The 27,664-nt window shown below is 34.6% G+C and overlaps 1 protein-coding gene and 1 long non-coding RNA gene across 5 annotated transcripts in view; one reads left to right on the forward strand and one right to left on the reverse strand.

Annotated features, from left to right (window-relative positions):
• Window positions 1-27,664, forward strand: part of LOC306640910 — a 925,259-nt gene that overhangs the window by 710,971 nt on the left and 186,624 nt on the right. The window lies entirely within an intron of this gene.
• The window catches only part of NOX4 (NADPH oxidase 4), a 367,378-nt gene that overhangs the window by 127,491 nt on the left and 212,223 nt on the right, over window positions 1-27,664 (reverse strand). For 3 of the 4 annotated variants that reach the window (XM_079105592.1, XM_079105594.1, XM_079105593.1), the window contains 5 exons: window positions 25,179-25,289; window positions 23,498-23,582; window positions 13,249-13,346; window positions 9,961-9,988; window positions 578-650 (listed from right to left, as the gene is read on the reverse strand). In XM_079105592.1, the coding sequence (XP_078961718.1) occupies window positions 578-650; window positions 9,961-9,988; window positions 13,249-13,346; window positions 23,498-23,582; window positions 25,179-25,220 (326 nt within the window). In that variant the 5' untranslated portion in view covers window positions 25,221-25,289. The remainder of the gene's footprint in view (window positions 1-577; window positions 651-9,960; window positions 9,989-13,248; window positions 13,347-23,497; window positions 23,583-25,178; window positions 25,290-27,664) is intronic. The other variant, XM_079105591.1, reaches the window with a different exon arrangement.

The following is a 27,664-nucleotide window of genomic DNA, read 5'->3' on the forward strand; positions in this document are numbered from 1 at the left end:
TAGTAATTAAGCTACTCCTTTGGACTAAACTCCCTGTTTTATCAGAATCTCATTGTTTTAAACATAGAAAGTGTCCACTAGAAATAATATAAAAGTGCTCCTCATAATGTATCTCTGAAATTGCTCAAAATCTTTTAATATGAAAACCAATATAAATGCATGTATCTCCAATTATTTTAGCAGATATCAACCAACCATATTTCCATAGTTCTATTTGGAACACTGTGTTATTTTATAGCAAAACAAATTGATATCAGGAAATTATCTATAAAATAATTTTAATGTGTGCAATTGAATTCGAGCCTATGTCCCATAGAAATAAAGTATCCTTCAGAAAGATGTTTCTGAAGAATTCAAATTTCCTTGATCATTAAAGAGATTCTGCAGAACAAGAAATGACATATAAAATCATCTTTACTTCAGTCTTTGTTACCTGGAATAGTCCACTAACTAGGACATTGCATTGGCTAAACACTTTGGCTTCTCAAGACATTTTATACACATGAAAATGGAAATAATCAGAAGAAAGTATCAATAATATAAACTAGTAGATGACAGAACTGACTCTGACCCTTACCTTATTGCATATGTAGAGGCTGTAATCATGAGGAATAGCACCACCACCATGCAGACCCCTGTCAGGCCAGGAACTGTAAAAATACACATAAGTAGGTTTTAACTTAAATCACACTGAGAAGAAAAGCACAAAAGATTGTTTCCTTAAAATCCAAAGTACTATACTGTTCTGCAGAAAGCCAAACTCAAATTGCTTATGTGCATGTATGTTCCCCTCAAACAAGACTTTTCAAAATCAGCACAGTTCCAAAGTACTTAAGACAAAGCAGAATCTTTTCTTCCTTTAATAGAATTCTTTTATGTATTCCCAAATATTCAACTCAGAATTGTGAATATATACCTACTTCTAAGAGCACATATGAAACCAAATGTCAGTAATTAATACACAGGGACAATGTTAACATTCAGCACCCCTGTTGTTTTGGTTTTCTCAACCATAATACTCAATTTCTTTTACTCTCTCCTCCCTCCATTATGGATTTAGAAGCTCCTCCAGCTTCAATTTCAAAGAACTGTATTTGGACTTTGCTACCTGGAATAATTTGAAAAATAAATATTTCTGATAAAACCTAGAGTTTTTTAAAAATAAAAAATATGGAACAAAAATTGTAGATTTTAAGAAAAAAATACTGTGCTGATGTTTTAAGAATTCTTGCAGAGGTAGTTCCTCTTACTATGGAAAACACACTAAAATCAGTCCTTTTGACATGGCACAATGTTTGTTTTTTAAAAAGAATAAAGTGTATAAACATGTCAAAATTAATGACAGGTAAATTGCTACAAATTTAGGATTAGACTATATAGTGTATCCAAATGAACATTGATATACCATTCCTAAAACAGCTGAAATCTCAATAAGTCCTTTTCTTACATTTTATTACCAAATTAAATATCCTGTCTATGCAATACTTTTTAGTCTTAAAATCACACAAGAAACAGCTCATCTGAGACTCTTAAATTGTGTTACAAAGAAAACTACAGGAAGACTATTGTCTGGAGAAGAATATACAATTCCCCCAGTTCTCCTCTTGTTTGGCACCACCTATAGAACAGAAGGTGTTCATGGACCATGTGCCACTACAGAAGTAGACAAGGGGATACAGTGTAAGTTCGACACAAGTATGCATCATTATGATTGCAGTAGACTTAGAAACATTGGCAGATAACTTTAGAACTCTCAGTGCATTGGAAACAAGTGTCACTTGTAAAGGGGCACATGAAAAACAAGGGAGATCTTTGGATTTTAACAGTTACATGCTTTCTTCTCATTTTTCCCATGAAACAAATTTAGAAGCTTAATGGAATATGCCCTTCCCTGATGTACTTAATGATCTAATGCAAATCAAGTCTTCTCTACATTTCCTTCCTAAGATCTTTCCTTCCCAGTCCTTCCCTGTCCTCCATGGGAGTGCTTCCATCCTTAGGGATATGAGAAAAGCAAGATATCTAATCTAGTTCATGCTAAAGGACTAATAGTACAGGAAATATGCCATTTTTCAAAAAATAGCATTCTTACCAAATGGCCCCACCATTATACTCCCAAGTATTTACTCAAAAGAAAACACAAACAGCCACACAAGGATTTACTCAACAATGCTCATAGCTATTTTATTTTTAAATAGGGCACATAAATGATTCTGATTTCCATAAGCATATGAATGAATAAACAATTGCAATTTTATCTATATCTGGAAAACTAATCAGCAATAAAAAGCCATGAAGTGTCAATACATAAGCAAGGAGAGAGCGGGGTGTGTTGGCACATGCCTGTAATTCCAGTTGCTGGAGAGACTGAGGGAAGAGGATTGAAAGTTCAAAGCCAGCCTCAACCACGTAGTGAAGCGCTAAGCAACTTAGTGAGACCCTGTCTCAAAATTAAAAAAAAAAAAAAAAAAAAAGCCTAAAAATGTATGAGGATATGGCTTAGTGGTTAAGTGCCTCTGGATTCAATCCCCGGTCCAAAATAAAAATTAAGTAAGGACAAAGATGAATCATAGCATTTTTAGAGTGGGTGAAAAAAGCAAATTGCTTTACTCCAAAAAAGTACAAGCCCTACAATTACTTTTATAGAAAAATCTAGAAAATTCACACCATTCTATTAAAGACTGCATTTTGATTCATTGTGCAAAAAATGGAGTGCAACTTTTCATTTCTATGGTTGTAGACAACATAGATTCACACCATTTGTGTAACCATACATGTACATAGGGTAATGATGTCTGTCTCATTCCACCATCTTTCATACTTCCACCCCTATTCCCTCTCATTTCCCTCTACCTAATCCAAAGTTCCTCCGTTCTTCTCTTATCCTCCCACCCACTATCCCCATTATACATCATCATCCACTTATCAGAGAAAACATTCAGCCTTTGTTTTTTTGGGATTGGCTTTTTTTCACTTAGCATGATATTCTCCAATTCCATCCACTTATCTCCAAATAACATAATATTATTTTTCATTATGTCTGAATAATATTCCATTGTGTATATATACCACAGTTTATTTATCCATTCATCTGTTGAAGGGCATCTAGGTTGCTGATTCCACAATCCAGCTATTGATGTGGCTGTAGTATGCTAATTTTAAGTCCTTTGGGTATAAACCGAGGAATGGAATAACTGGGTCAAAAGTTGGGTCCATTCCAAGTTTTCTGAGGAATCTCCATACTGCTTTCCAGAGTGGCTGCACCAATTTGCAACTCTACCAGCAATATACAAGTGTGCCTTTTTCACCACATCCATGCCAATACCTATTATTGCTTGTGTTCTTGACAATAGCCATTCTAATTGGAGTAAAATGAAATCTTAGGTTGGTTGTAATTTGCATTTCTCTAATTACTAGAGATGTTCAACACTTTTTAGTATATTTATTAATCTCCTGTATGTCTTCTGTAAAGCATTTGTCCAGTTCCTTAGCCCATTTATTGATTGGGTTCTTTGCATTTTTAGTATAAAGTTTTGTAAGTTCTTTATAAATTTTGGAGATTAATGCTATATTTGAAGTGCATGCGGAGAAGATTTTCTCCTATTCTGTAGACTCTCTTTTCACATTATTGCATCAATCAGAACAAAGAAATTAAAGGGATATAAATAGGAAAAAGAAGAACTTAAACTATCACTATTTGCCAATGACATGATTTATATTTAGAGGATTCAAAAATTCTGCCAGAAAACTTCTAGAACTAATTAGTGAATTCAGCAAAGTAGCACAATATAAAATCAATATGCATAAATCTAATGCATTTCTATTCATAAGTAATGAATATGCTAAAAGAAAAATTAGGAAAACCACTCCATTCACAATAGCCTGAAAAAAATAAAATAAAATAAAATACTTGGGAATCAATCTAACAAAAGAGGTGAAAGACCTCTACAATGAAAACTACAGAATACTAAAGAAAGAAATTGAAGAAGACCTTAGAAGATGGAAAGATCTCCCATGATCTTGGATAGGCAGAATTAATAATGTCAAAATGGTCATTCTACCAAAGGTGCTATATAGATTGAATGCAATTCCTTAAAATCCCAATGACATTCCTCATAGAAATAGAGAAAGCAATCATGAAATTCATTTGGAAGAATAAGAGACCTCGAATAGCCAAAACAATCCTGAACAGGAAGAGTGAAGCAGAAGGTATCACAATATGAGACCCTAAACTATCCTACAGAGCCATAGTAACCAAAAGGGCATGGTATTGACACCGAAATAGACAGGTAGACCCATGGTACAGAACAGAAGACACATAGAAAAACCAATACAAATACAGTTATTTCATACTAGACAAAGGTGCGAAACATATACAATGGAGAAAAGATAGCCTGTTCAACAAATGGTGCTGGGAAAACTGGAAATCCATAAGCAGCAAAATGAAATTAAACCCCTATCTCTCACCCTGCACAAAACTCAACTCAAAATGGATCAAGAACCTAGGAATTAGACCGGAGACCCTGCACCTAATAGAAGAAAAAGTAGGCCCAAATTTTCATCACGTTGGCTTGGGATCAAACTTCCTTAACAAGACTCCTAAAGCACAAGAAATGAATGTAAGGATCAATAAATGGGATGGGTTCAAACTAAAAAGTTTTTTTCTCAACAAAGGAAATAATCACACTATTCTTTAATGATATAAAGCAAATCAGTTGCTGAGAAGGGTGAGGACACAAAACACTGTTAAGGGGCACAAAAATATTTTTGGGGTTATAAAAATATTTATTATCTCGATTTTACTGATGGTTTGATATAACATATATATTGAAACCAATCAAATTACATATTTTATGTATATGTGTAACTTAATGAACTTCAATTATAATTCAATAAATTTGAAGATAATGAAAGAGTAAACTAGTCTCTCCCATTTCATGTAATTAAAAAAAAAAGACCCTTATTTGACAAAAGGAATAACCAAAGTTTAGAATTCAGATGCATATACAGTCTACATTATGAAATTTGTGATAGGAGGAGCCTCTGCAACAATTTTATTGGGTCTTTATTAATGTTTTACTACATACACACATAGGGTCTCCTATGTGGTTCTGAATATGCTGATATTCTGAAATTGTGGAATATCTGCAATCACCTCATTGGAAAGACACTTGAAAACACTGGCTATGTTTAGAATAGAGTCACAGTTTCTAAGGCATACTCTTCAAACATTAATTTCCTGAGATACTAGACTTTATTACTCAAAAATCTCACAATCCTGCCTTAAAAAGACATAGGGAACACCAGTATATTAAGTCCCTAAGTACTAAAGTCAAGAAACGCATGTAAACTTAAATATTTCTCAAATTTATTTGAACAGAGAACTGAATTCACTGTAGAGCAGAACACTTAGAAAGCAGAAAGACTTGAATGAAATTACTGACTTATTCATCTGAAGATGATGGAGAAGCCATCTGGACTTCTCCAGATATACCTTCTGGACAGTGGTATATAGCTCTGATTTATGGTCCCATCCCTTAGGTAAAATTCTAATCCCACTGAATTGCATTTGTAAACAAACAAGAATAAATTTGATAATTGTAAGATTCCTTATGAAGTTGTCTATTTTATCTAAAGAATTCATTTTTTTCTATCTCCCAAATATATTAAAAGACTAGAGTTCTTATTGTTTTACATCAGCAGATTTCAGATCAATGAATAAGAAAATTTAACATGAAAAAAGAAAATCTTACTATAATTAGAGTGGTTTAAAAAAAGGAGAGGGAGATGCTAAAGAGTTAATTCTGCTGTTACAATGTACTTTGTTATTAATGAAGTACCATACTTTCTGTCCTACAATTCTTGAGATATGTTAGAAAAATCCAACCATGATGGTGAATTATCTACTTCAACTACAATATCTGAAAACATTTGCTTACAACAGCTGGAAATATGTTCATAAAAGTTAATTAGAGTTACATGGAATTGTGTCAAAAAATAATGATATTCATAACTTTTTGCTTACCATATGCTTTTTTGTGGCTTTATATAGTTTAATAATCTCAGTAGATTTCTTGGAAATGTTATTCTGTTTAAATTTAATTTGATGGCTAATATAATTAAGTTTAAATCTAAAAAAAAAAAAAAAAAAGCTCCAAGTATAGTCATTAGAAGTAAATAAACAGAGGTTTGTCAACCTATTATCAGTAATAGAGATCTGGGCATCACGTAAAATAGTTAAACAAATATCTTATTTGTTCAGTATATTGTTGGTGGACATCTACAGTATACTGTTAAGTGCTACAAATTAATGATGCTTCTCTAAAAGAAAACTCAGCCCAGTGAAGGGAAACAGGCAGGGCAAGCAGGCAATTGCAATACGGGTGTTATTGCTAAGAGAGAACCAAACATGGAGGGCTTTCCAGGTCCATCCAAGGACACTCTAACCTAGACTTGCCTAACAACTCAGCCCAGTCCCTTTATATTAACCTTTTATTGCTATATATTCCAAGAGTCAAGAAAAACAGGTTGAAAATCACATTAGTCAACTGCACTGGGCAAAGTTACTTGCCTAAATGAATTACACTTATTTTCATGAACCCTTGGAATCCTTCAAGTTATGAAGCCAAACATATGAACCAAACATTGCTTGTATTTTTAGGAAAATATGTTTCTATGTTTATTCCTATTTTTTATCTCTGCATATTAAATTCATTTATTAGTAGCTTTTAAAGTAAATAATTGTATTTACTGTCATTTCTAGATGAATTTGAGGGATCATTTATACCCATACTTAATGTGATCAGAAATATACCATCTTTTATCAATTATTCTACTTCTTCTCACTTAATTTGAAACATAATTATATTTGTTTATATAATTTTTTTCTAATTAAAATTAGATGTTGGGCATTTTACTCACCATATAAGGTATTACCTAATTTGGAAATATGTATTATGCAAGCATTTTTAATGAATGGATAAAAAATTAACTATTAAACTTTTTTATTTTTATTATATAAATTTTTAATTGAAATACTTTTACCATTTCCTATGTATCAAATCGAATTACTGTTGGGACTAATGACATGTTAACTAACTCAGGCTGACTCCTTACTTCCTGGTGGTTGAGCAAGATCAAGTCCTCAAAGGTGGTTTCAAAAGTTAATGACGATAAATCGGACCACTGTCAGGGATTGGTTAACAACAGTTCCGTGAATGTGATCAGCTCGTGCTTGCCATAGAGTCCTATGGGACTGTCACCTGGGTGAATTCCCTCCCCTGTGCCTTGCTGACCTTTAAGCTGATTGGTTCCCGCCTAGCCTTCACCCTACATAAAAACTGTGTGATGTCTTCAATAAATGAGTTCCTGGTGTGTCTGGTCTCCCTGATGTGTCTGATTGTCCTCTGCCTGGAGGGCTGGGTGCAGGCGGTTAGTCAGCCCTACCTTTCTGGGTCTGGCCTTGTTGGGGAGTGCTCCCTTCCCTTGTCACTGGTGGAGAAGAGCAAGGGGGCCAAAGACCCCAACAAATTACCATATTTTATGTCATTTTTACTTCCCCATTTTATTTTTTTACTTTTACAAAAGTCTTAAGTTCTTAGTTCTAAATGACATTGAAAAACTTTTAGACACAGAGAGATAAGACTGCAACACTGACCACACTATAATCCAAGAAATCCATCAGTGGATAAAAAACATTCTTCACCACTATAAAAGTCTAAAACATTCGTGTATTTCTTCATCAGGAACTTAATTTTTCCTAGTCACTGCATCTGAGAACATTCAAAGATGGCCATGGCGTACTTTTGGTCGTTAGTAAAAATACGAAATTGGATTAATTTGTGGAGGCAGCATTTCTCATCCCATTGCCATCCTTAGGCTCCACTGTGCTCTGACTGGCCCCTATTCAGTGGACTCAGCCTGATGCCCTAAAAGTTCCAGAGTCACGCTTTGGAAGCTCTGTGTCTAGAGCCCCAGTTCCCTGTCCACTGCCTGGGAAGTACCTGGCTCTTGCGGGCTAGCATAGTTTTTCTTTCATGAAATTATGTGAACTTGACCATCAATATGGTGCCCACTTGCTAATTTGGGGTGACTCAAATTGTTTAAATTAATAGAAATCCCACAAAAAGAAGAAGAAGGAGGAGGAGGAGGAGGAAGAAAAGAAGAAGAAGAAGAAGAAGAAGAAGAAGAAGAAGAAGAAGAAGAAGAGGAGGAGGAGGAGGAGGAGGAGGAGGAGGAGGAAGAAGAAGAACGTTTTCCTTGAGTCTTGCATACCCTAGAAGGCAGAGCTCGGCCACACACCTGAAGAGGCTCACTTTGAAGTGGAAAAGACAGTTTTTTAAGGCAATAAACTATTCTCCATCTTGGTAGGATCACAAACCTGTCAATTGTGATTTTATGAATGATCAGACATTGACCAGGTGAACAAAAAAGTGTTGGCTGTCTCAGGCAAAAGGTTGGAGGTAGTAAGAAGGTATGCTCAAAAGTATGATGAAATGTTCCATAAGGACAGAACAGTAGCTTCCCAGGTACGAGGGAAAGCAGGTAAGAACACACTAACTCCCTCTCAGAGCCAGGAAATTTGTGTTTTTAAGTATCTTATCTTATTCCAACAGCACTCCTGAAGACTTCTGGCATTTTATTCAAAGTGGGGGAATCATAGGCTTACACAGCGGTATCAATTATACTAAATTTTCTCAATGTATTATCTTTGTCTTGTAAGAAATTTTTTTATATCTTTGTAAACTAGACTTCAAAGCATTTTAAATGGTCCAAGATTTCAATTAAACTTTGTACTGTAGAAAACAGTATTAATACAAAGATCTTGTTTATTTCTGCTAAATTAATTCATATGAACCAAAAAAATAGTTGACTCATACATAAGGTTTTGTTTTTCTGCTTTTCTCTCTCCTATTTCTCATCCAAACCTTGAGGCTTAAATAAAAACATGTTTTTGATGACCAAAATTATAAGCAAAACTACACTGTTACTAAAGAGAAAAGTATGAAATACTTTATAAGTAGTAAATATCATAAATTCATAGGCAGAAAGACAATACATTGTAAAAATCTGAACATATAATTATGACATGGGGAATAAAGCACCTGAATTTGTGTTATACTTCATCATGAAATTGGTTCAAAAGAGAAATAATGCCTTTGATAGGGTAATATGCCTCAGTCCCTTGTGCCAGACTGATCTTTATTAGATTATCACAATCATTAAGGATGGATCCTCTCAACTACCCAATCACCCTTGTCTCCGAAAAGTCCAGGACGTGCTGAAAGTCCCCACAATACAGTTTCCTTTTTTCATATTTATAAATAAATGCAAGGTTAAGAAAAAAAAAAACACGTTTAGTAAGAATTAACATCAACATCAGGAGAAAAATTATGAGGGTTCAAACATGCTTTAACAAATTGATAGTCTTGACTGAGATTTCATGGACAATATGCTTGAGATAGAAAAATAAATTACAAATGAAGAAAGAGACACAGTTTCAAAACCATGACTGATGTCAAGAATGGCTTGCTTCTCCTCTCTGTTATAGGTTTTAAGATCATAAAATGTTCTGCCAAATTACAGAATTATATGAACTACGCTGACACTGGAGTGCTCAGTGTTTCTTTCCAACACCTTTAGAGCAGGACATGTGTACATCTCCCAAGGCACAAGTCACAACAGCCACCCAAAGGAGGCCCTCAACAAGCATATGGGGTAGTAGTTTTCACTGGAAAAACATGACATGTGTTTGCTTGCTTTCACTCTCTATTCATTCAAACCTCAACTGTTCGCCTTGACCCTCTGTTCTCATTCATGCCTCACCTCTTAATATTTGTTCCCATATGCAAATTTCCCATATGTTATATTTTAACATTTATCTTATTGCTGCACAACTTGACTGGGCTTACTTTCAAAGACATTCCTGAATCTAAAGACAGGCAACAAATAACAACTTACCAGTTGTGAAGAGTAGTTTTCTAGGATCCTGAGAAAAAGGAAAAAGAAAATATTTGACTGGAAAATAAACACAGATATGAAATTCCACAAGAAATCTGCAGGATATAAGAACCATGTAGTGGGCATGTAAGGTACTATTCTTCTAGTTTAAGTGAAAGAGACTCAACTAAGTTTTATAACATTTTCATAATGCTAGAGGAGATTAGAACAAAGAAAAGAATCCAATGCAGAGAAGTTTTTAATCTGAGAAAGGCTGAGTACTACATAACTCAGAAGGTCTAAGGTTTAATCTTAAGGACTGCTTATAAGCCAGTGGTATTGATCCTAAACCCATTGTTGACAATTTTGAGACTCAATATCTTCAACTAAAATGTGGGAAAATTAATATACCCTCTATCTACTGCAACTGCCAGAGTACATCCTCAAGATGGTGAGAATTGATACCAATATAATGTCAGGGTTTACACACTATAAACTCAGTGCAAAGATGAGTAATTGAAAGCTTACTATATTTTAAATACTGTGAAAATTGTGAGGACACTTAAAGAGGACCTGAAAATAAAAAACATTGTTATTGTAGGGTTGGGGATATAGCTCAGTTGGTAGAGTGCTTGCCTCACGAACACAAGGGCCCCGGGTTCAAAAACATTGTTTTTATAGTATTTCTTTTAAACTACATCTCTCATGCAGTAATGGACTATAGTCAACTCTCTTTACACCTTCTGGAAAATCTAGGTCAATCTCCAGTAAATGTGTGGATTTGATTTTCACCTTCATGATGCTTAAAGTTGCACAAGTTTTGTTTTGTTTTCTGTTTGTTTTGTTGCAGGGCTTGGGACCAAATCGAGGGCCTCATACATGCTAGGCAAGCATTCAGCCACTGAGCTATACACCAAGCCCCCTACACAAGTTTTTGAATTATTTTCTTTATGTTCCATCTGGAATTAGACCAGGTTATATGCTAAGTAGGAAGCCATTTATGTGGTATAACTAAACAGACTTTGAATAAGGCCAATTGTCTTACAGTAGCTCCTCACCTGCTATAAAACAAATGACTTATCTTTCTGGCTTTAGAGAAATTACAAAGTGTGATCTAGAGAAATCCAAAATACAAATAGCTAGAAGAAAAAAAAAAAAAAAAAAGATGAGTTGAGTGAAGTGGCAGTGCTAGAAACATAAATGAATAAATATGGAAATCTAGAAGATGGAACAATTAGTATTGTCAGGGAAAGAAAACAGAACAGGAACAGGAAAGTGAGCAACAGCTTCACAGATGACAAGATGAGACAGAGGTATCAGGGTCACCAAAAATTTAGTGAAGTGAGGTTTATAACAAAACCATGAAATCAACCTAAATGCCTATGACCAACAAAAAAATAAAAAATAAAATATACCACATTCTTATAAAGAGAATGAGAGATATGTAAGTTTTAATATGGATACTTATGGAAACAAGTAAACTGCAAAGGAATAGGTATCATCAAATACTACTCAAATATCTTAAAAGAAACACAAAATAATTAACTGTGGCTAGCTTTGAAGGATAAATTTTCACTTTTAACTTCATCTCAGATTTATAGTATGTTGTACTAACATAAAATAACTTCAATAACTAAAAACCCTAAAATTACTAAAATATTGGAATGTTAAGAAAAAGTATATTCATATGATGAAACGATTATATGTACTAAAGATAGATGCATCCTAAAAGAGACAAAGCAAAGGTACTGAGGATATAGCTGTGGAAGTAACTCAGTGTTAGATGGTTTTCCTAAGCATCTGCAAAGACCTTGGTTCAAACCCCAGCCCCAGCATTAGAAAGAAAAAGGAAAGATGAGAAAAAGAAAAGAAAAGAAAATGATAAAATAAGAAAATTCTACAGTAAGAGCAGAAAACATAACCCTAAGTGATGTGGGTAGAGGGTAAGAAGATAGATACAGAGAGGGAAAAGGAGGGTAGGGGTTTAGGCTAGGTCTGAAGTCATTACACATGGAGGGCAGTCATTGGCAAGCTAAGGAGCTGGATTTTTTTCTGTGACTTTCAGTACTAGGTACACTCCATAACCACCTGTGAGCTTTTTGAAAATATCAATGCCAATGCTCAATCCAGACCGATTAAATAGTACTGATGTTTTTTTTTTTTTTTAAATACCAGAAGAAGCAAGGGATTTACCAAAAGTTGCTTGCTATTTATATTTAGTGATTTTTTTCTGTTTATTGTTACTTTCTCTTTTGTTTTGCTTTGGGAGGGAGGTCAAGCATGTAATTATAGCAGTATTGACCTTGAAAATTCAGGTGATATGTAGAAGAGAAAATAGAGAAGAAGGATAAAAATTGTGTTGTATTGTCACTACCAGTCAACACTAAAGGGCAACGAGGCAGAACAGCTTGGTTTTGGTGCTGTCTTGGCATTGTGAAGCAAAGGCAGACTGAAGACAATGTAAAAGCACAGAGCAGCAGAGATCCAACCACAGCTGCACATATGCTGTGCATCAGGCTCTGGCCCACCACTTGTACATATAATTTCTTTTCAGGGTGGTTTCACATAGAAAAAAGGAGCTAAGTCAGATGCTAACTGCTACAGAATTTGGCTAAAGGTCATCTATTTCAAGGATTAAAAATAAAGAAGGAAAAAGGTGGAATCAGTAGGGCATTCCTGTAATTCCAGTTACTAGGGAGACTGAGGCAGGAGGATCTCATGTTCAAGGCCAGGTTTGCAACATAGCAAGCCTGTCTCAAAATTAAAAAAAAAAAAAAAAAAAATTAAAAAGGACTGGGGATGTAGTTCTATGTTCGAGTTCCCCTGGGTTCAATCCCCAGGACCACAGTGGAGGGAAAAAAGGGAATCATGAAAACTCTGATATTTTTTAAGTTAAATTATTGATTACCCATGATCTACAAATAGCCTTCTTTTCTGCCCTTTTCCCCAAACATGGTATGTGAGTTATTAAAGTATTTTTACCCTATAATGGCACTGTCAAAACTCTCAAATAAATGATAGGAATTAGACAAAGCTGTTGGGAGTCAGAATGTAGACCTGAGTGGCAACCATCTGAACATTGCAGAATATAAAAAGTAGACACTCTGCAAACGCCCATTTTCAGCAGGAGAGACTACGAAATAGTAATTACCTATATTTTCTTGAAAAGGAATAAAGCTCAACTTGACAACTGCATTTTAAAAGCACTCGAAAGGAGCAGCAAGGTATAAATTTTCTGTGAAAATCACAGACCCTCATTAGTCATGTAATGACAAGTGAAAAGAAAATGGGAAGACAGAGACCACCCACCTCATCTTGGTATCTTGCTGCATTCAGTTCAACAAAATCTTCACTGTAGTTCACTGAGAAGTTGAGGGCATTCACCAGATGGGCAGCCACGTGCACACCTACAGAACACACCAGGTGCATGTCAATGGGGTTTTAAGACATACTCTATGGCAAGAAGTCAGTTCCCCCACTATATAATATAGGGGCAAACTTTGAGAGTTATATGAGCAATGGAATAAGTTAAAAAGCAAAGCTTTTAAAATATTTTAAAACCCTTACAAAGTGACAGTTTACCAAATTCTGCAAGGTTAGAATGAAATAGCTATTATAATTTCGATTTGAGAAAAAAGATACACACTCAACCACCACCACCCCCGAAACACATACATTTATAAAATGCAAGTCTAATAACATTGACATTTGCTTGTTTACTTAAGGGGCTTCTAGGTGTTCAACATCCTTCATCTCTCCCATGGTTCCAAACCTCTCCATATCTTGTATACCTCGTTGTCATGCAACTTAAAATACAGGCCCACTGAAAGGCTTTTGGCCAATTGAAATTTTTCACAATCCATAGATAATGTCCTAATCCCAACCACAAAGATATCAGCAGATTTCTCAACCCTAGCCCTAAAATCTAGAAGATCCTGGATGTCAATCAAGAATCTTATATCCAGAAAAACTCAGCTTCAGATTTGATGACAAAATAAAAACCTTTCATGATAAACAAAAGTTTAAAGAATTTACAAATAGAAAGCCTGCACTACAGAATATTCTCAGCAAAATATTCCAGGAGGAGGAAATGAAAAACAACAATGAAATTCAGCAAAGGGAGGAACTACCCCAAAAGAAAAGTCAATCAAAGGAGAAACCAAGTCAAATTAAAAACCAAAAATAAGCCAAAATGACTGGGAATACAAAATCACATTTCAAAAATAATACTGAATGTAAATGGCCTGAACTCACTAATCAAAAGACATAAACTGGCAGACTGGATTAAAAAAACAAAAAGATGCAATAATATGCTGCCTTTAAGGGATCCATCTCATAGGAAAAGACATCCAGAGACTGAAGGTGAAAGGATGGGAAAAAACATATCATATACACAGACTGCATACAAAACAGGGGTTTCTATCCTGTTATCAGACAAAGTGGACTTCAGGCCAAAGTTAGTCAGAAGGCATAAAGAAGGACATTTCATACTGCTTAAGGGAACCATACATCAACAAGACATAACAATTATAAATATTTATGCCCCAAACAATGGAGCATCTATGTATGTCAAACAAACTCTTCTCAATTTCAGGAATCAAATACACCACAACACAATAATACTGGGTGACTTTCACACACCTCTTTCACCACTGGATAGATCTTCAAACAAAAATTGAACAAAAAACTGCAAAACTCAATAATCAATAATTTAGACTTAATAGACATACATAGAATATTCTATCCATCAACAAGTGAATACATTTTTTTCTCAGAAGCACATGGATCCTTCTCTAAAACAGATCATGTTATGCCACACAGCAACTCTTAGCAAACATAAAAAAATAGAGATACTACCCTGCATTCTATCTGATCATAATGGAATGAAATTAGAACTTAATGATAAAATTAAAAATAGAAGCTACTTCTATACCTGGAGACTAAATAATATGCTATTGAATTATGGGTGGATAGAACAAAACATCAGGGAAAAGATAAAACAATTCTTAGAAATAAATGAGAACAACATTACAACATCAAAATCTGTGGGACACTATGAAGACAGTACTAAGAGGAAAGTTCAATGCATTGAGCTCATTCATTAAAAGAATAAAATGTCAACAAATAAATGACCAAACATTACATCTCAAAGCCCTAGAAAAAGAACAAATCAACACCAAAGTAGTAAAAGACAGGAAATAATTAAAATCAGAGCTGAAATCAATGAAATTGAAACAAAAGAAACAATTGAAAAAAACTGACAAAACAAAAAGTTGGTTCTTTGAAAAAATAAACAAAGTTGATAAACCCTTGGCCACACAACAAAGAGAAGGGGAGAGAAAACTTAAATTACTAAAATTTGTGATAAAAAAGGAAATACCATGACAGACACTATTGAAATACAAAAGATAATTAGAAACTATTTTGAAATGCTACACTCCAACAAAATGGAAAATCTTTTTTATGTATATATATATTTTTATTGTAAACAAATGGGATACATGTTGTTTCTCTGTTTGTACATGGCATAAAGGCATACCATTTGTGTAATCATAAATTTACATAGGGTAATGTTGTTTGATTCATTCTGTTATTTTTTCCCTTCCCTCCACCCCTCCCACCCCTCTTTTCCCTCTATACAGTCCTTCCTTCCTCCATTATTGCCCCCCTCCCTAACCCTAACTCTAACCCTAACACAAACCCCTCCCTCCCCCCATTATATAATGTGTCCTCATCTACTTATTAGCGATACCATTAGACCTTTGGTTTTTTGAGATTGGCTTATCTCACTTAGCATGATATTCTCCAATTTCATCCATTTGCCTGCAAATGCCATAATTTTATCATTCTTTATGGCTGAGTAATATTCCATTGTGTATATATATACCACAGTTTCTTTAATCATTCATCAATTGAAGGACATCTAGGTTGGTTCCACAATCTGGCTATGGTGAATTGAGCAGCTATGAACATTGATGTGGCTGTATCTCTGTAGTATGCTGATTTTAAGTCCTTTGGGTATAGGCCAAGGAGTGGGATAGCTGAATCTACCCAAACTGAATCAGGAGGATATGCACAATTTAAACAGACTAATTTCAAGCAATGAAATAAAATGAAATGCCATCAAAAGCCTACCAACAAAGGAAAGCCCAGGACCAGACAGATTCTCAGTCGAGTTCTACAAGACCTTCAAAGAAGAACTAATACCAATACTCCTCAAAGTATTCCACAAAATAGAAGAGGAAGCCCTTCCAAACTCATTCTATGAAACTAGTATCACTCTGATACCAAAATCAGACAAAGACACATCAAGGAAAGAAAACTTCAAACCAATATCCCTGATAAACATAGATGCAAAAATTCTTAACAAAATTCTTAACAAAATTCTGGCAAATCACATGCAAAAACATACTTAAAAGATAGGCACCGTGGTCAAATGGGGTTCATCCCAGGGATGCAAGGTTGGTTCAACATACAGAAATCAGTAAATATAATCCATCACATCAATAGACTTAAAGTTCATCATATGATCATTTCAATAGGTGCAGAAACAGCATTTGATAAAATACAGCAACCCTTCATGTTCAAAATACTAGAAAAAATAGGGATAGTAGGAACATACCTCAATATTGTAAAGTCTATCAATATAGACTTTAGCCCAAGGCCAACATCATTCTTAATGAAGAAAAATTTAAAGCATTCCCTCTAAAAACTGTAGGAAGACAGGGATGCCCTCTTTCACCACTTCTACTCAACATCATCCTGGAAACTCTAGTCTGAGCAATTAGACAAAAGAAATTAAAGGAATATGAATAGGAAGAGAAGAACTCAAACTATCATTATTTGCCAACGACCTAATTCTACATTTAGAGGATCCAAAATATTCCACCAGAAAACTTCTAGAACTAATAAATGAATTCAGCAAAGTAGCACAATATAAAATCAATGCATTTCTATTCATAAGTAATGAATTCTCTGAAAGAGAAATTAGGAAAACTACCCCATTCACAATCACCTCAAAAAAAATAAAATAAAATACTTGGGAATCAATCTAATAAAACAGGTGAAAGACCTCTACAATGAAAGCTACAGAACACTAAAGAAAGAAATTAAAGAAAACCTTAGAAGACGAAAGATCTTCCATGTTCTTGGATAGGCAGAATATTGTCAAAATGTCCATACTACCAAAAGCATTATACAGATTCAATGCAATTCCAATTATAATCCCAACATCTTTCCTCATAGAAATAGAGAAAGCAATCAGGAAATTCATTTGGAAAAATAAGAGACCCAGAAGAGCCAAAACAATACTTTGCAAGAAGAGTGAAACAGGAGGCATTGCAATATCAGACCTTAAACTATTCTACAGAGCAATAGTAACAAAAATGGCATAGTAATGGCACCAAAATAGACAGGTACACCAATGGTACAGAATAGAGGACACAGAGACAAATCCACATAAAAAACTATTTTCTCATACTAGACAAATTTGCCAAACACATACAATGGAGTAAAGATAGCCTGTTCAACAAATGGTGCTGGGAAAGCTGGAAATTCATATACAGTAAAATGAAATTAAACCCCTATTTCTCACTCTGCACAAAACTCAACTCAAAATGGATCAAGGATCTAGGAATTAGACCAGAGACCCTGAACCAAACAGAAGAAAAAGTGGGTCCCAAATCTTCATCACGTTGGCTTAGAACATGACTTCCTTAACAAGAGTCCTAAAATGCAAGAAATAAAATCAAGAATCAATAAATGGGATGGATTAAAACTAAAAAGCTTTTCTCAGCAAAGAAAACTATCAACATAAAGAGAGAGCCTACGGGATAGGAAAAAAATCTTAACCACACACAGGTCAGATAGAGCACTAATCTTTAGGATTTATAAAGAACTCAAAAAATTTAATACCAAAAATACAAAGAACCCAATCAATAAATGATCTAAGGAACTGAGAAGACACGTCACAGAAGACATACAATCAATAAATAAATATATGAAAAAAAGTTCAATATCTCTAGGAATTAGAGAAATGCAAACAAAGCAACTCTAAGATTTCATCTCACTCCAATTAGAATGGCAATTATCAAGAATATAAACAATAATAAGTGTTGGTGAGGATGTGGGGAAAAATTACTGGTGGGAATGCAAATTGGTACAACTACTCTGGAAAGCAGTATGGAGATTCCTTAGATAACTTGAAATGGAGTCACCATTTGACCCAACTATCCCCCTACTCAGTCTATACCCAAAGGACTTAAAATCAGCATATTATAGTGACACAGTCATATCAATGTTTATAGCAGCTCAATTCACAATAGCTAGATGTCCTTCAATAGATGAATGGATAAAGAAAGTGTGGTATGTATACACAATGGAATATTACTCAATATTAAAAAAGAATAAAATTATGGCATTTGTAGGTAAATAGATGTGGTTGGAGAATATCATGCTAAGCAAGGTAAGCCAATCCCCCAAACCAAAGGCCAAATGTTTTCTCTAATAAGTGGATGCTGATACATTACAGTGGGAAGGGTGGGTGGCAAGGGAAGATTGAAGGAACTTTAGATTGGGCAGAGGGGAATGAGGGAAGGGGAGGAACAGGGGGTGGGAAAGATGATGGAATGAGATGGACATCATTACCCTATGTACATGTGTGATTGCATGAATGGTGTGACTCTACATTGTGTATAACCACAGAAATGAAAATTTGTACTACATTTGTGTACAATGAATCTAAATGTATTCTGGTTGTCATATATAACAATAGAACAAATAAAAAATTTAGTCTAGACATAATAATCACATATTTCATTAAAATTAATTCAAAATGGATCACAAAACTAAATGTAAAATTCCAAACTATAAAACCCCAAAAGTCAATACAGGAAAACATGTAAATGACCTTGAGTTTAATGATGACTTTTTATTTAGTATAATCAATTATAATTTTAGTCATACATGTTTATGCAGTACAGTGTGATAATCCAATACATGTATACAATGGGTGGTGATTAAACCAGGATAATTCACATGTCCAGGTTCTTGAACATTTTTAAAAATTCTTGCTTAAAACATGATATTTGTACACATTTAAGAGGTACAGTGTAACATTTCACAAAGGATATATCATATATACTTATCAAATTATGGGAATCAACATGTTCATCTCCTTATAGTCACTTTGTGCTTAGAGACTTTGAGCTCCTCTCTTCCAGTTATTCATAAAGTGCATACTAGATTATTGTGAACTATAGTCACCATACTGTACTGCAGAAAATTAGAAGTTACTCTGTGTTTGGAGATTTATTATGCAAACTTTTCACATTTCCCCTCACTCTTCTCATCCTTTAATAATCATTCTCTATATTCACATCAACTTCTTTTAGTATTCACATGTGAGAAAAAACATGCAGTATTTGTCTGTGTCTTATTTCACATAACATCCTCCAAATCTGACCTTTTTGCTGCAAACTATAAGATATCACTCATTTATGGCTTGATAATATTCCATTATAATTATAGGTGAATTATATGGTAGATCTGTTTTTAGTTTTGGAGAACCTCCACACTTATCTCCACAGTGGCTGTACTAATTTACATCATCAACAACACTACAAATTTCCTTTTCTTCACATCTTCATAGTATTTGCTATTTTTCTTTTCTATTATGCTCATCGTCACTAGAGTGAGATGCTATCTCTTTTTGGTTTTGATTTGTATTTCCCTGTTAGCTAATCATGTTGATGAGTTTTTCAAACTTACTGGTCATTTGAAATTCTTCTTTTGAAGAGTACCTATTCATAAAATTTGCCCATGTTTAAATTAGATTATTTGTTTGGGTCATTGAGTTTTTAAATTTTTTTTATATATTCTGAATATTAGTCTCTTGTTAGATGAATAGTTTCTAAAGCTCTTTTTCTCATTCCGTTGACTGTTTCTTCACTCTGTTAACTGTTTCCTCTGCTCCTCAGAGACTTCGTAGTTTAACATAATCCTGCTTGTCTACTTTTTGCTTTGGATGGCTGTGATTTGGGGGGGGGGGTCTTATAAAAAAGAGGTAAAGAGGTATGCCTATTCTGAAATGTTTCCCTGGTTTTTCTAGTAATTTCATCATTTCAGATCTTATATCTTTGAACCATTGTGAGTTGATATTTTTTGAGTGTGTGGGTGTGTGTGAAAGGTAGGGGTCAACATTCAGTAATCTATACGTGAATGAACACCCAGTTTTCCCAGCACTGTTAATTGAAGTGTGTTTCCATGGTTCTGTGTGTCTGCCTCACATCAATACTATGCTGTTTTGGTTACCACAGGTTTGTAGTGTATTTTGAAGCCAGATAGGGTGATGTCCTCTGCTTTGTTCTTTTTGCTCAATATTGCTTTGGCTATTCTGAATTTTTTGTGCTTCCATGTGCTTTTTAGGATTGTTTTTTCTATTTTTATGAAGAATGTCATTGGTATTTTGGTGGGAATTGTATTGAGTCTATAATTTGGTGATGATCTTTAGATATAGCACCAAAGGCATGATTCATTAAAAAAAAAAAAAAAAAAAAAAAAAAAAAAAAAGGATCGATAAGCTGGACTTCATTAAGGACAAGCCACAGACTGGGAGAAAATATTTGCAAAAGTCATATCTGATAAAGGATTATTATTGTGGTATATACAGACCATGGAATGTTATTCAAAGCTAAAAAGTCTTTAAAATACAGCCAAGCCATAAAAATACATGGACAGAACCTAAATTCATACTACTAAGTGAACAAAGCCAATCTGAAAAATCTAAGTTCTGTATGATTCCAACTGAATGACATTCAGAAGGAGGTAAAATTTCAGTGGTTGCCAGGGGTTAGAGATAAGTGAGAGATGAACAACAGAGCACAATAGAAACACAGAACAGTGAAAATACTCTGCAAGATACTACAATGGTGGATACATGTCAGTATATGCTTGTCTAGACCCATAGAGTGCACAGCACGAAGAGTGAGCCCTTGACAGTAGAATGAATCAGACATTACTTTCCTATGTTCATATATGAATACACGACCCATGTAATTCCACATCATGTAAACCACAAAAATAGGAAGTGATACTCAATGTTCGTTTGATATGTCAAAATACATTCTACTATCATGTACAACTAAGGACAAATTCTAAAAATTTAAAAACATAGAGTGAGCCCTACCATAAGTTATGGACTGTGAGTAATAAATATGTACAAATGTAGACTCAATTGTAACAAATCTATCATACCAAATCCAGCTGTTGATAATGCTGGAGGCTATGAGTATAAAGGTGTATATGGAGTGTATATGGAAAATCTTCGCTCAGGTTTGCTGTGGACCTACTACATATGTTCTAAACAATAATCTGCCTTTTTTTTTTTTTTTACCAAAGAAAAAGTGAACATTGTAACAAGTAATTTCAAAAGAAGTAAAACAAAGGTTGTGATATGACGCAGGCATAAAACTTTAAACAATTCTTTATGTTCTATATTTTCATCATTACTGAAATCTATAGTAAAAAAAATCTCTCATTTTAAATTAACTGCATGTTAATTTATAGTTAACTACTTATTTATGGTTCAAAACTACAAATGCACCCTAGAAGAATTGCTATTCTGAATTCCTCTGGGGAGAAAACTGTCCTACATAACAAGCATATAAGAGACATCCTTGAGATACACACTTTCCTCAGAAGGCTTTTAAATCAAATGAATCCTCAACTCATTTTAGGCAGCTGGGAAGAAGTTATGCTAAGTACTTTATGTAGATATTTTCATTTAGCTCTCACAGCAAAACAGTGAAGTAGGTAGAATCATTCTTATTTTACAGATAAGAAAACAAAGGTTAGTCTGGCATACACCTGTAATCCCAGCAGCTTGGGAGACTGAGGCAGGAGGATCCTGAGTTCAAAGCCAGCCTCAGCGACTTAGAGAGGTCTTAAGCAACTCAGCAAGATCCTGTCTCTAAATAAAACATTTAAAAAGGGCTTGAGATGCAGCTCAGTGGTTAAGCACCCCTGGGTTCAATTTGCAGCACCAAAAAGAAAAGTAACAGCCAAAGTAGGCCACTAATGAGTGGCAGAGTGTGAACCCTCTAGCACACAAGCTCATCCAGTGCTATTCTAAAATAACTCAGTCTCAAGGTTGTTCTCCAATTCAACAAAGTTATTTGGACACAATTACAGTTTAGAATGAATCAGGTAACAAATACGCTGCAGGTTCCTAATCCTCCTCCATTTCCGGTCTTTCACCCTCCTGGCTCTGACCCATCCCACCCTTACCACAGCTGAGGTCCTCATCTCATTCTAGACCCTGACTCTCCCTCCAGCCTGAGCTGTTCCAGAGTTCTAAACCCGTCCCTGAAGTTCTTTCCCTCTCACCTCCAGAGGTGGGGACTAACAATGGCAAGATGTTTTGGGATAAAACAGTGAAGATGCCTGTTTCAAAAACGCTTGATAATTTTATAAAAGCTTAAAGTTTAATGATTTCTTGGTAATAGCTGGAGCAAAACATTCCTGAGTAAAAGTGGCCATACATTAATGTTCAGTTAAATGACTTTAGTACCAACACAGTTATATCACATCACTAAATGGTCAGATAAAAATGCCAAGTGTTATGATTTTGGGATAATTAGCCTCTGAAACTAAATTATATAGTGATTGAACCCAGAGGTGCTTAACCACTGAGCCACATCCCCAGCTCCTACTTTTTTTTTTTTTTTTTTTTTTTTTTTAATTTTCAAACAGGGTCTCACTAAGTTACTCAGAGTCTTTTAAAATTGATGAGGCTAGCCTCCGACTTGCAATTCTCCTCCCCGAGTCTTCTGAGTCACTGGGATTATGGGCATGTGCCATCACACCTGGCCATTTTACTTCTTAAAGAAACCACAAACTGAGGATCAGAGAGTTGGCCTAACACAGGAAGATGGATGGCAGCTGGGGGTAGAACTCATAGAACCTGTCTTCAGGGCCCATCACTTCATCACTATGTTTATTACATACTATTCCAAAAGTTTGAAATCTACCATATGAACACTCAATAAAAATGTATTTTATTTTATTTTTAAATGACTCTTAAAATTAAATGATTCTCACTTTATATATTTAACTTCAAATAGATTAAGGTAAAATTCCACAATTCTGACATCTATTTTTATACCCAAATATTAATATCAAGGACATATTTACCAAATATAGTTTTTGGGGGAATCACATACTGTAAATGAATATTTCACATTCTATTTTTAAAGCATTTAAACTCATATCATATCATTACTTTTAGAGCCTGAAAACTTTTGGTCTGTTTCTTCCAAATTTTATAAATGAAATTATCCACTTTCAGGAGACAGTCCCCATCAGTCTGGGGCAGGGAATTGGGGGGACTTCTGGCTAGACAATTCTCTTTAAACTCATGGAAGAGTACAAACTAACATATGTAAGAAAAGCTCAAGTTGGTGACCATCAGATAATGTATAGAACAATAAAATGATACATTTAAACACTAGTCAAGTGTAGAATTCTAAAAAAAATATTTAGCATCATCTGGCTTTCTCACCTGAGAAAATACAGATGGTAACACCACAGGTTATATGAAATGTTCTGCTTTTATCCAATAATCTTCTTGTTCTCCTGCTTGGTACCTAAATAAAAGTTATTTAATATGGTAAGTAAGATACAACAATAAAGATGTACAATGTTTTTCACTATGATACCACTAAATATATGAACATTTTCGAAATACAGCAGAAGCCTATGAATGAAAAATTAGTGGGATGAATTATGATGCACTTAGTCAATGAAACATTCAAACCATTAAAAATAATGTGAAAAGATTATGTTATTGATTTTTTTAAATGAACGATATCATTAGGTCATAAAGTTATAAAATATAAACTCTACTGTGACTTTAAGTTGTTCCAAATTAATGCCATTGGATGTTAATGTCTCTAAACTGTCATCAGTAGTTACTCTGGCAGAGTAGGATCAGGAGAAACTTTCTCTGACAATTTTACATATTTCTGTGATCTTTGAATTTCACAGTATATATGATTTCCTTTTCTAGCCAAAATATAAGATTATTTTTAAATGAGGCAATCTCATCTAGGGTTTTAAATGCCTACTCGATCTTGTAGAAAAATAAATGTCAAGCATCTTTGAATATCTGTATTTCACACTGTGAAACAATTTTTGAAGACTCATTAAATACTGGGAGACTTAGGTAGGCACTTTTTATTTCCTGCCACTTCTCTTCTCTTTCTTCTTGCCAAGCCAAAAGCCAGTCATAGGGATCAAAACCTAGCATTTTACAATGGTAGGCAACCCAGGGAAGGAGTTATTTCCACAAATTGCTGCTTTAAAAATAAAGTTTCCAAATATAATTACATGAAAAGATTGAGAAGTTTTACTAGAGTAAGTTGCACATATGAACAGATCATCAAAGCTACCTCAAGTTAAAAATTCATTTTATACTACTATCAGCCCATTAGTGCCTTACTGTTTTAGTGATGAGTGAATTCACATGTGTACACAGTGCACACTCCCACATATGTATACAGGAATAATCAAAGACAAAAAGAACTTTATTTGAGCTTTAATAGACTGTGCTTTTTTGTTTTCTTATATCCTTCATTTTACAACAGTAAATAGTGCACATTGTGATCACTATTTGATCAAGACATATTTTTTAAGTTCAAAATGTGTGTGTGTGTGTGTGTGTGTGTGTGTGTTAAGTAGGGTTAGGTTGTCAACACTAGCATGTGTTGCTTGCGAAGGTTACAGGGCTCTAACTTGTTCACCTGAATGTAGCTAAGTGAAAATACAGAACCTTAAGGAGGCAAGGTATGGTAGAGGGAGCTCAGAAGTCGGGTGAATTTCAGCTTCGCCTTCACTAGTCATGATCTTGGTCAACTCACTTTTGCTTTCCAATCCCCAGGATCCTCAAGTGCAAAATGGAACTGATTATACCTGATTGCAGAATCATTGGGGAATTCACAATTTTATGCACGGAGTGATCAGCACAGTGCCTGAAACCACTGCTAATATTTCTTCGATTCTCTGCTCTATCCTAGTATTGTAGGAGAACTCATGGATCACCTTGACGGTTAATATGAACCTTACCATCATTTTTGAGGAAATCACTAAACAAAAGTCAGACCATGAAGGTTAAGCAGAACTAAGATGTGACCATAACACTTAATTTCATGTTGAAATTCATGTAAGGATTTTCTTTTCCTTACCTTCTGGGATCCTCGAAGATAAGCCAGGAGTGTTCGGCACATGGGTAAAAGGATGAGGCTGCAGTTGAAGTTAAGAACAGATGCTGAAGCTCTGCTTAGACACAATCCTAGCTGAACAAACAAGGCAAGGGTCAAAACATAGTCAATATAAAAGCAAAAGAACCCTGACCTAGACCCACAGGCTGCAGGTCTCTCTTCCTGTTTCCTCTTTGAGGATCATGGCAATTGCCAGCCCCTTCAAGAGTCTTGAACAGCCCTCCTCCTTTCTCTCACTAGAAACCCCCTTGGAAAAACATGTTTCTTTCTGCTCTGAATGACTGTAAAAACTTAGTTCTCCTAAGTCAGCTAGTGTTGTCATCAAATGAGTACGTTCTTTCAGCTCAAGTTCAATTTCTTGTTTTGCCCTTACTATACTATTCTGGGTTTTGAGAGCCCTGAGAGTCTCAGCACTGTTTTCTGCAACTCCACACTTATGTGACAATGGATCTTATATTCACTGGTAAAGTTTCAAGACTTTAAAGAGTTTTCATTTGTGTCCTCTCTCTGGAATTCTCTCTGCATAAGCCACTCCTTTATACCTCACCACCTGCCTGCAAGCTCTTTGCCTCATTAACTATTCATCCTCAGGTTTCTAAGTAAGCTCTACTTAACTCCTCTTGAGTTCTTCCCTGACCCAAAAGTAGGAGAGATGCCACTATTATAAACACTCTCATTGCTTTCTGTTCTTACTCTATTTTTATGTCTTTTAATACTCTTTTCAATCTCCTTTTAAGATTCATTTTATTTTTAATTTAGTGTACATATTCATGGGGTACTATATGATTTTTCAATATGTAAATACATTGCAGAATGATCAAATCAGGCTAATAGTTACGAATCACCTCAAATACTTATCATGTCCTTATAGTAAGAATATTAGAAATCCACTTTTTGCTATTTTGAAACATGCAGTGAATTATTATTAAATATAGTCACCATATTGTGTGATACATCATCAGAGTCTATTCCTCCTGTCTAACTGAAATTTTGTATCCTTCAATCAACATCTTTCCCCACCTGCCACCATCCCGCCCCACCCCCACAAGCCTCTGGTAATCAATCTACTCTCTACTTCCACAAATTCTATTTTATTTAGATTTAAAAATAAACAATCTCATAAAGCAGTTCTCCTCCTGTGTGTGGCTTAATTTACTACACTCATTCATGTTGTTACAGATGTTCAATAAAATAAGATGGTGCCTTAGAAAACTGCAATCCATATATTTGAGTATGTCTTGGAAGCAGGACATACATGTTTTTCATGCACTATTTCCATTTGGTCAGAGTTAATTTAAAGCATTATCTTCAAAATAAATTATCTTCAAAAATAAATGAAGAATATCATAGGAAACACACAGTTGTCTATTATTACTGACCATGCACAGTTACAGTTATGAATAAATTACATTTATTAATATATTAAACCTTCTGCAACTCTGGGAAGTAATATCTTTTTATCATTACTCTTATATAAAGGGCACTGTTACATCATAGTAACATTAAAAAATGTTAATGATAAGTAAAAAGGATGTTGTGGAGCCAAAATTAAAACCCAGAGGTTCCAGCTCAAATGTCTATGCCATAAACAAGTGCTTCAGACTACCTCTTCAAGTTAGTTTTTAAGAGAAAATGCCCAGAAAGCACATAGTAGGCAATAAATATTTTGTTGAAGGATTTGATGAATTTACATCTGAAAAAAGCAAATTTAGATTCAGGGTAAAGTTAGGGGAGCGGGCAGCTTAGAGTGCATTGTGACCACCAGAGTTCATAAACTAGTTTGAATTTTAGTTTTACAGGCTATTAACTGTATGACTTTGAGTAAGTAATGAAAAAAGCAAATTTAGACAAGTAGACTGGATAAAATTTCCTTCCTAATATCCCTCTCTATCACCAAGACTGTTATTATTCTTGTTCTTTTCTGAGACACAAATATTTGAGGTTTTTAGAGAAGGCCGTAGCAATATGCTCACTGAGGACTGCCTACACACTGAGGTTGGAGGGCATCCCTAGCACTTTTATTCTTCTTTACTTCCATTTAGTAAGTGGCATGTTATTTTGAACATTTCATGTTTTTGTCTTTTTTCTCTAAGTAAATGGTAAGCCCTTCAAGAACAGAAAATATAGTCCAAAAATATTTTAAGATCACTTTACATTTTATTTCAGTTCTCTTCTTAAATTATTTTGAATAGATTTTTAATGTAATCCTCAGATCAGCTCTAAAACTGGATAGCGTTATTGCCACTTCAGAAATAAAGAGCTTTTACAAAATAATAATAATTAGGCCCACAATCAAAAATTCTGAATTAAATGGCTTGGAGTAGTGCCTGGATACAAACATTTCTGAAAGCTTCCCAGATGATTCTAATATGAAATCTGGGTTAAGACTCACAGTCAAACTAGTGAGCTAAATTGAGTTGTTCATAAGTTATAAAACAAAAAATACCATG

This window comes from Sciurus vulgaris (genome assembly GCF_902686455.1).
Source record: "Sciurus vulgaris genome assembly, chromosome: 11".
Classification (NCBI taxonomy): Eukaryota; Metazoa; Chordata; class Mammalia; order Rodentia; family Sciuridae; genus Sciurus; species Sciurus vulgaris.